This window comes from Choristoneura fumiferana, chromosome 10 (assembly GCF_025370935.1).
Source record: "Choristoneura fumiferana chromosome 10, NRCan_CFum_1, whole genome shotgun sequence".
In the NCBI taxonomy this organism is placed as follows: domain Eukaryota; kingdom Metazoa; phylum Arthropoda; class Insecta; order Lepidoptera; family Tortricidae; genus Choristoneura; species Choristoneura fumiferana.
The window spans coordinates 19,734,829-19,745,911 of NC_133481.1; the positions used below are offsets into that span (position 1 = coordinate 19,734,829).

The 11,083-nt window shown below is 36.1% G+C and overlaps 1 protein-coding gene across 1 annotated transcript; it reads right to left on the bottom strand.

Annotated features, from left to right (window-relative positions):
* Positions 1–856: 856 nt before the first annotated feature.
* LOC141432270 (peroxiredoxin-5, mitochondrial-like) lies at positions 857–10,349 on the bottom strand. Its single transcript, XM_074093816.1, is given in 5 exon segments — positions 857–1,050; positions 1,053–1,095; positions 1,097–1,120; positions 9,828–10,094; positions 10,160–10,349. Coding segments are annotated over 5 exon segments (564 nt in total). The 5' UTR covers positions 10,262–10,349; the 3' UTR covers positions 857–922.
* Between the last annotated feature and the right edge of the window lie 734 nt (positions 10,350–11,083).

Below are 11,083 nucleotides of genomic sequence, written 5' to 3' on the forward strand. Positions count from 1 at the left end.
TTTGCAATATCTGAAATTAATTATGGCAAATATGCGTTCCGGGGCAATGAATGTCTGTGTTTTGAGACAGTTTTGTCTTTCGGAAACCTTTGTCCTCCCTTTTTTTCCGAATAAAACGGGGACTATGCAACACTGTGGCATGCTCGATATTTTTATGGTACGGTTTTAAAGTGTATTAAATATGATTTTAACCTAAACTTTGTTTTCACGCCCGTAATAACAGACTTTGAAAGCCATACTTAAAAACCTCACGCAACAGTGCGCCATCTAGTGAGACAAAAAACGATAGCCCTCATTAGTAATGACCGCGATAGTCTAAAATATTGTTTGACGAATTAGTTTTTTTTTTCTTAGCTTAGTGGGTGTATTCTCCTTCACTACCAAAGTCTGCTGAATAGGATAAATGAATAAACAATTATTCTAATTTGACATGTTTTATTCTTTATTGGATATATCACAAGGTGTGCTTCGAAAGTCTATGATCTGTGTAAAGCTAATTGTAAGTGTACCACAAAAGGACTGACCGTTCAAACAAAAACCTAGCAACACCGATATCCCTAAAACTAAATATTTGATTGCTGATTAATTACAAACTTAGTTTTTGTACCGCAGAACATTGTACTGACATTACAACTGTCAAGCCATCTGAGAGGGATACAGTTACACTATTAGTGTATTTCATATTTGTTCTAATTACTAAGACTGCGACAGTGACATCGCTAAATGCTGGTATGGAATCTTCATTTGTTGTGTTAATATTTAATATCCACATACTTCTGCCGTATGGACAAAAATAAGTGAGACAATTGACAGTACTTGTTTAAAAAAAAACTGCACCTCTCATTCGGATCAACGCCACAATAATTGACAATTCACTAATAAGCTTTTGTTTTAACGGTCATAGAAGTTTAATTCCAGCCAGTTAGTTCTTAACTTTGAGTTTGTCAGCGAGCGAGCACGACAGGCCAGTGCCGTCCGGTTCTACGTTCAACTGTTCGACTTTGCTGTCGTTGATAACCATAGAAAATCGCTTGGAGCGGAACCCGCCGAGGGGGGCAGAGTTGTGCCGAGGTCCAGGGCCTTGACGAAGTTGCCCGCTGGGGTCGGCGAGCATGCGAATCTGAAAGCGAAAAGGAAACAGGTTATAAAATACCCTTGTAGTAAGACTTCCAGGTGTTTTAAATTATCTGTGGTCTGTTTTTTACGAGTAGTTTTATACTTATTCACTTTCATTTCTTCAATTTGTCTGTTTGTAATTGATATGGTTGGTACTGGTCCGTGTTGATCAATATGTAAAAGGTGTAAATTATAATCTTTGCCAGCCAGTTCCTTTTGTCGGAGGAATCGCATCGCAAAGAAAATGTTAAAAATTACTATTTATTGCCACGACAGCAGTATAAGTATTATTATCTTTTACACTGAGCCACGTCACTTCTCCCTTTGTCTATGGTTTTAATTTCTTAATTTCTTTTTATTTAATTTTTTTTTCTCCGTCTGACTGGGCAAAGGAACTGGCTCATGCATACATGTTTATTTAACGTTTGGGCTCCACAGAAAACCAGCGTTACTGCACATAATGTGCGGCAACACATGCTGAGTGGAGACCCTTTTTGGTATCCTGCCGTGTCACCTAGTAACATAGTTTTAGTGCTAGTTCTAGTCTTAGTTTTAGGTGGTACTTTTTGGAGCCAACATAAACTTTTCTTTCTTCTTTCTTATTCGGGAATAATTATAACAGATGGTTGAATTAATTTGTCTAAGCATTAAACAGAAGACTCACCTCTGTAAAGGGTTTTCCGCAGTACATTACTGAACATTGGTCAACCACGACTAAAATCCTGAATAATACAGGGTCTTCAGTCAAACTAACTCAACCACCTGCTAAAATATGCCAAATAAAGGAGGGTGGCATAATTGGCCTAATGACCAATAAGGACAAGCGATATGTCACTGGAGAGCTTATTTTAACTTCTAAAACTTTTAGTATGACAGGTAGTCCCAAATCTTTGTCTAAAAAAAGTTACCACTGCATAAAAGTAGGTTTTTTCGATACTAAGTAAGTTCCTGTATTTTAATTTATTGAATCAGGCGTTACTTTGCGGAGGTCCATATCAATGAACTAAAAGAATTTCCTTGCTCACCCACGACCTTACGATAGCTAAGCTTACGCAAAATATGCGTGTTTATGCAGTTCCTCCACCTCCACACTGTGAGAACACACACAAATCACACAAACTCATCCATCACCACACTGACGAGTTTCGAACTCAACCAGAGCTCATCTTCAGAGGTACACAACCGTACAAAATGCTACCAGTTGTTAGACTAACAAACCACAACCACCGTTTTCATTTGTCACTGTAACTCCCCAAGTACCCACATATATTTTATCAAACAAAACAAAACTACCCACAAATTATTAATAAATTTAACCGTCCTATAAAACTACTTGATTTTTATTTATTTACTGTATGTAAAAGCATGTTTTATTAACTACCATTGCTGAAATTAGATCCAAGCCGTAGCAGGAAATGAAACTTAATTTACCTGCTCATTAACTTAACACGCATATTTTGCACAAGCTTAGCTATCGCAAGGTCGCGGATGAGCAAAGAAATTCTTTTGGTTTATTTTCCCGTATGTTGATGATTTTGAATCATGATTTTGTTTTGCGTTGAGTTTTCATATTTTTCTACACAGGGATTCGAGATTGGCCGCCGTAAAAAAGTTGTAGAATATAAAAAAAAACCTTTCCAATGATATAAGGCTTGTCGTTATTGGTTCCTAGCCCAGTGCCCAATCCTCCTTTAAAAACATTATATTATTATTGTGGGATATATACCATTTTGTTCTACCAGAACAATGTCCCGTTTATTATGTCTCTCTCGATGCGTATATTATTTTATTTTTCCCTTAACTTCTTATTTTATTTTGTAATGTGTCAATTGAATAACTTTGTTGTTTGGAATGCGACATGGGCAGTACAGTACAATGCACAATGTCCTTGGCTGTCTGGTCTGTGTTTTACCATGACGCAGTTCAAGAACTTAACGAATAAACAAATACAGAAAAATTAATAGGTAACTTCATTTCGCAATATTTTTGAAAGAAAGAGTAAAAAATTAAATGAGGGCGCTACTTTCTCAGCAACTGTCACCTTTTTGGAATGAAACGCCAGCATGGCAACACATTCCTATGTAACTTTTTAATACTTATTTCTTTCATCTGCAAATCCACATACCAGCAGCATACCACTCTCAGGTCTGCGATGCACACATGTGCCTGTAGCTTATATATTTTTATGCAAGTAGCTGGTGGGCCAATCAACTATTTTACCCACACTGGGCGTTTCCTCCGTTACCAAAATTGTCTCTGGCGTTACCAACAAATCGTACTTCCAACAAGATATTACACGGTTTAATAGGTTGAACTTACGTAGGATGGCATGTATCCATGTACACCATCTATTAAATTACAGAAAAAACATGTTTACTTACAAAAATCTGCAATTGATTGAAAAATGTCGTGTACAGATTAGTGTGGGTAAAAAAGTTGATTGGCCCTGGTAAGCAGGCGTAGGCGTAATTTCGTAAAAATATGATACAACTACTTGCAAACAACAATGCGCAAGCTAGAGCATGTGGTAGGTATAGTCGGATTCATGAACTTGTGAGCAAAAATTTGATCAAAAATATCTGACTGGACACGACTCTATTGTTAACGGCGTAGAAGCGTGTCAGTTCAAATATTTTTGATCAAATTTTTGCGCACAAGTTTATGAACTCGACTGTACTAAGGCCTTCATTGTGATACCTTTACTTCCAAACGTCAAACATTCAATCAAATTCACTAATTAAAATTTATCATAGCATTTGCAAAAGATTACATATTTCCTTGATATCGAAAATCAAATCAGTTTTATCAGTTAGAGCGTTATCTATACCATCCATCGACTAACATAATAAAACTGGCATCAACAGATTATCAACCGTAACTTTATGGTAACTCGCTCCAATAAGATAGAAACTCAAGTCTAAATATTGACGAAATCAATTGCCAGTAGTGCATAAATTGGTTGATAAGACATAGCTTAGCATAGCTTTTTTTATGAGCTACCTTGGAGGTAGTTTGTGCCCAATACCAGCCAAAGGTTGTTTTTGTCATAATCCAGAAATCAATAGCCAATGTTAGCTGTGACTAAAATAGCCGTTTAATCAATAACAATATCTACTTTGGAACAGGGGACCTAATTTTAGGGTTCCGTAGCGAAAATGGAACCCTTATAGTTTCGCCATTTCTGTCTGTCTGTCTGTGTGTCCGTCCGCGACTTGGCTCAGGGATTATCAATGCTAGAAAGTTGTAATTTTGCACGAATATACAGGGTGGCCCATTTATATCGGTCAGCATGGGAAAGTCTGAAACTATACGACATACGAAAATTTCTTCTTAGGAACCATGACATCGATTTTAATAACAAGAAAAACTGCATTCATGCATTTAAAAAAAACCTGTACTCAGCTCGGAATCGAACCCGGTTGTTTGAAAAAAAAAAAAAAACTTCGAACAGTGCAGTTTTTCTTGTTATTAAAATCGATGTCATGGTTCCTAAGAAGAAATTTTCGTATGTCGTATAGTTTCTGACTTTCCCATACTGACCGATATAAATGGGCCACCCTGTATATGTAACTATGCCGACAAAATGGTACATTCAAAATTAAGAAAATTTTTTTTTAGAGTAACTACCTCCCATAGACGTAAAGCGGGGGTGATTTTTTTCCTCATCCAACCTTATAGTGTGGGGTATCTTTTAAAACCATTAGGGGTTGCTAAAATGGTTTTTCGATTCAGTGATGTGTTTTCAAAATATTCAACTTTAAAGTGCAAATTTTCATTAAAATCGAGCGTCGTCCGCTCTAAAATCTAAACCGGTGGGTGGAAAAATTTGAAAAAAATCAGGATGGTAGTAAATATAATATCAACCTTACAAGGCAAACTATAATGGTTAAGTTTTCATGAGAATTATTAGTAGTTTAAGAGTAAATAGCAGCCTAAGGTATAAAATATTACCTAAACTTGGAATATTCCATACAAAATTCGAAATCCATAGAAAAATATACGAAATACATACTTCCGCCAGGTAGGTACTTACAAAATCAAAATCCTGCTGGTTTACATAAAATTTTGTTCATGTATCGGATAAAAAGAAATAATAAAAGTAGCTACTCCGTAAAAAAACATATTTTATCCAATGACACGACAATGTACGACGTGAATTACATTAAAACGGTACTTCCGTTACTCAAGCAACGACCATTTAAGTTTGAGAATGTCATTTGGTTTAATTAAGTGCAACTGTACACAGCAAGGCCAACGCTCGAAATAACAAAGATAAGCAAACAATAATGTTGCCGTGCGACTCGGAAAGTACAGTTAGCATGCTAATGAAGGAATTGTCAAGAGGTACGAAGGTCGTAAGGTAAGTTACACGCGGCGACTTTTGGCAGAGCAGCGACAAACGCGCGACTGTATTGCGTCGGAGACACTATACTATACGCGCCACTAAACGCACTATACGTGCTATGCTATAGCATCTATGGTGTAGCTTGCCCCAGTTGGGCCCGGTAAATTAATAAAACATGTCACCGATTGTTCTAATCGCAAAGTAAGCAAAATTTATGTTATGGTATGACCACAAAACAGAAATGTACGTAAATGTATGTACGTAATGCATACGTACGTATGAAGTAAATCTCATGTACCTACTTCACTTTTCATACCTATGCTCGGCGGTCGCTCTAGGGTTGTCAACTATGGCTTATAGACAAAAAACTATTGTGGTAAAGGCACTCACATCTAGTTGTGAAATATAAATTAAGAATAACTAAAATATTTTAATGTTAATGTCATTATTACAAATTTCTCACAGAAAATATCGCGGATAAAATATCGGGACCGCACGACACGAACTTCGAGTTTCGAGTTTCGTAGTAGCCCTGCAGTGTCCATGTGTGCGGTGCTCGAGCACACTGTATGTAGATTGATTTCTGTACCTTTCTGTTTTGTGGTATGACTACTAGCAGGGTAGGCAGCACTAGCGCTGGCTACCCCACTGTGGGGGGTGGCGCATTACCAACTGCCTACCCTGCCTGGGTACGGTGAAGGAATCTGAATCACGTACCAGGGTAGGGTGGAACCTTTGTGCTACTAATGTCATGTTGACATCCCATACATTTTCCAAAGAAATCATAGTAAAATTGATTATGAAAAGGTTCCACCTTGGTGCGTGATTCAGTTTCCTTGACTGTAAGACAAGGTAGATACATACTTTTAAATACTTACTTATTAAACACCCAAGACTCGAGAACAAACAATTTTGTATTTATCAAGCAAACGAATTTGAGGTGGTCAATCGAGCGCCGCACGCAATGTAAGAGAACTTGTACGTTTTTTCTTGCAGGTCTAAATTGGACTGTAGTTCGCGCGTGTATATGTATAAAGTATAAATGTATACGATTAGCCATTGTATCAATACTGTATGGCGTTTGTATTGCTGTTGTTGCTAAAAGTCGGTGTGTAACCGGTCTAAAACGAACAACATACCTCCAGTATTTAAAAATTAACTATTCATTAGGCAGTGGGAGTTGGGAAACGTGTCGGCAAGGCAAGGGTATTGATTTTATTAAAAAAAAAGCAGGGGCTGGTATTGAAGCGTTATATATATCTATAATAACAGTTTTGAACAGTTTTAAATATTCCTAGCTACATGAGACGCCAATTTTCCTTGAACAACTTCATTGTGGATTTTATTTAGTGTTTTTGTTACCCGCAAGAAGTTAAGGAAACAATAATTTACACTAAGTACTGAGTGATGGTCGCGTCATAACCAAATGACTAGCTTTGACCTGACGTTTCATTTATTGTATGGGACAGCACAGCAGGGAAAATCCCGTCATATTCACTTGTTTGTGAGACAGCAGTTTTTATTTGAAGAAGAATATTATAAGAAGCAGCTCAAATAATATTGGCAAATTATATCGTAGAGCTTGTTTATAATATTATCATTTATCATTATCATAGATCAATAGTGTGGCCCTGATTTGTAACTAATCAACATACCAATGCATTGGTAAGGATGATAATATGACGCAAAGTGACCCAATTAATCAATGAATAGACAAATAATGGACAAATACCACTGCAGTAATAGTAAGGAAAATAATAAGGATAATTATTGTATTTATGAAGTCAGTTAAATAAAAAAAAACGGCCAAGAGCGTGTCGGACACGCCCAAAATAGGGTTCCGTAGCCTTTACGGAAAAAATAAATAATATTTTTCTAAGGATTTCGTATTTTATACGGAATCTTCCAAGTTTAGGTATATTTTATACCTTAGGCTGCTATTTACTCATAAACTACTAATAATTCTCAAGCAAACTTAGCCGTTATAGTTTTCCTTGAAAGTTAGATATACTTACTACCATCCTGATTTTTCAAATTTTTCCACCCACCAGTTTAGACGCTCGATTTTAATGAAAATTTGCACTTTAAAGTTGAATATTTCGCAAACAAATCACTGAATCGAAAAATCGTTTTAGCAATCCCCTAATGGTTTTAAAAGACCTATCCAACGATACCCACACTATAGGGGTTGGATGAGAATTCTGCTCCAATGGACAGAAGAGTCATATAAAAAAAAAACACAAGTTAATTTTTCGGAAAGGATTCTCTTCATTATTAACCTTCGCTTTATCCATATTAAATTACATATCTGGGTCTGGCTCACGAGCGTTTTGCCCGCCCGTTCCAGTGTGTTATGAATATTGATGCATACAATAACTATTTGCGTCAACTTCTGATACAAGTAGTTTCTCTTTGAAGTGAAGTATTCATCCTTATATTAGTAGAAACGGGCCATCGTTTGTATGCATCAATATTGATAACACACTGGAACGAGCAGGCAAAACGCTTGTGAGCTACACCCATCTATTGTAAAAATAAAATGAAATGTATTTATTCTCAGCCAACTTTTTCCTTCATAGAATTTTAGTAACAAAAGCAACAAGAACTATATTAATAGAATGTATTACGAATGTGTATTCATTAGGTGGTATGTTATAACAAAGTTGCAGAAACAGCGTGCAGCATGTTGAACCTGCCTTATAATATTGTGCTACTGGAAGTGGGTGTATGCCTATTTGTAACATTTTAAAAAGCTTGTATTAAAGTTTGGAAAAAGAATGCTTAGTTAGTGAGATCAAATTATAAATTTAAATTAAGTACAATTGAAAAATATTTTTATTTCTCTTTTTTTTTGAGGCTTTGAACACTCCAGCTGATCATGTCAGCCTCATATGCAAGGGATATATAAAAAAATTGGTAAATGCAAATGGCTCTGTCAGATGTTGGCTCTGAGAGCCTACAATTGACCTGGCCATTGTGCATGGGGCCCAAACCGCCAAGTACCCTTCTCCTCAAGTCTGAGTTCCGAGCACATTCCAACAACAAATGGACCATTGAAATTTAAACAAAACCAGACAGTGATAACCTTTGACTTATAGCGCTTATCTCATTATAGTTGGTGATAATTCCTATTGCATTATACTATGATGTTTGTGCAAGCTTGAGACATTCTTTTAGGCTGCAGACTGGATGTCAAGTCAAGACTAGATGAGTACTAGAAACTTGACATTTATTGTAATATCCCACTTACGATTTTATCTAAACTTAATAAGAGAGTGAGAGGAACAGTTCATCAACGGGCAGCAAGCGTTTTCGCAGTTCACTGACGCTTTATGCACAGTGATTACCTCGCAGCACAAGCAATGAACAGAGAGCCCTCACCATGCTGCTGCCCACGGGCATTCAGTCCTGCAGGGCTACTACGAAACTCGAAACTCGAAGTTCGTATCGTACCGCCCCTCTTGCTCTCGTATTAAATAGTATATGTATGTGTCAGAGGGACCGCACGACACGAACTTCAACGAGTTTCGAGTTTCGTAGTAGCCCTGCAGATTTGACACAATATTAGGGCTGTAAAAGTCTTGGTACCCGTATGTATTTGTTACTTTATTAACCATTACTCGTTTACTATCGTATTGTTACTCGTATTGTTACTTTTGATGCAACCATGAAGCAGAAACACCACATCCCATCATCATACGGCATAAACAAACGGACTTTATACAAAGCAAAACCAAACTGTATCATTATTGTATCATTGGTCTAGATGTGACACACCATAACTGTTTTTTTTTAATGCGGTTTGTAATGTTCTGATGTATATTTTTAAGTGATTATTGTAATAAATGTAAAGTAATATTGTAATTATAATAATTAATTTTAATTTATGACAATATTATAAAGCTGAAGAGTTGTTTTATTTGTTCATGTGAAATCTTGCATTTAAACTCCAGGATTTTACTAAATTCTCATGAGAATTCCCGAAAGTCCTACCGCTTAGCATGAGCAAGAACTAAACACACACTTCCACATTTATGATGTAGATACTTTTAGAAAATTATTTCCGTTAAAAAAAAAGGAGTTTAAAATAACATCCTAACATCCTGTTTTATAAACTGAAAGCAAAGTAGCACCTGAACCAAATAAATATTTATAAAAAACAGTTTAAATTCCAGTTGTGCACTATTATTAGTAAACAGCAACAAAAAAAAACAATTTGATTGGTAATACTTCACATTGTTGTGCAACTTCCTTCTACTAAGTTAAGTCTTCAAAATTTAAATAGTGACTTAATAGGCTCTGTAAATCAAGGTATTTTTTTTTCTTTTTTTTGTAGGTAGAATTTTTGAAAAATATAATCTCTTACCTTTCCTTTGGTATTGTGCTGGGCGCCCCAGGCAGCCATCACGTAGGGATCATTCACGGAGATACACACGATCTCGTCGACACCTTCAGACTTCATTTTATCCGCATTCTGGACGTATCCAGGCAGATGGGTCTTCGAGCAACCAGGTGTGAAAGCTCCGGGAACGGCGAACAAAACCACTTTTTTTCCCGCCGTCAACTCGCAAATATTTACTTTATTCGCTGGCGAATCCTCGAACAGATCCGCTGCCGGCAGATTATCACCAACCTAAAAGTAACACGTAATTAATAAGCCTGAAGTTACATAATACACAAATAAATTAAATATACAACCTTAATAGGAGCCATGGCTAACTGGGACGTGTGCAGCGCTCGTGCCGTTCGCGAGGTAAATGCAGAAATGCCTCGAATAATTAAGGAGGTCGTGGGAAACATTGGCGGTGTATGTATTTTTTATTGAAGTTAATTTGACACCTGAATGATTCAGTCAGGCTGAATCGATTGATTTGCCGGTGAGTGACGGTGAGCGAATTGTTGAATGGATTGAATGACCTTCAATTTACGTCAGTGACTCGGCTAGGGCTAGGCTAGGAATTCATTTCCTATAAGAAACCACTAGGAAGGAAACAATCATTAACTAACATTAAAAAAATTATATAACTAGCAACTAAAAACCGATATACATTATTTTATTATCAAATTAGTATTGAATACCCAATTATTATATTTCTAATAACAATGTTAAAGTATGTCATTGACATCTATGTGCCTATTATGTATGTCAGTCATGTTTGCTAATATTATCATTCTTGCGGATTTTACTTGAAATTCAATTTAAATTATTTTTGAGAAAAAGTATTTTTATGACGATGACATAGTTACACAGCTAAATGAGTGCTAATTCCAGGCTAATTCCTTAGTATATCTCTGCAGATATAGTGCGATTCAAAAAACAATTTTCACGTAAAAAATAGTAGATTATTTTACAACAAATGAACGTGATGTGATAATATAGTGCAGCAAAAATAATTCATGTGAAAAGCCATATTACGCCTAGGTACTTTAATGCTTTACAGTAAGCATGAGAAGCTAAAGGTATAAATAGGACAGACTAAAATGACTGATGAGATGACTTTCTAATTTTTTAGTTTAGAAAATTTGCTGCTGTATGGGCTTAGTTCGTTTTGCATATAGCTGAAAGGATGAACTTTAAAAAAAAAATAAGACACGTCAAATTTTATTCTAGCAACATTTTAC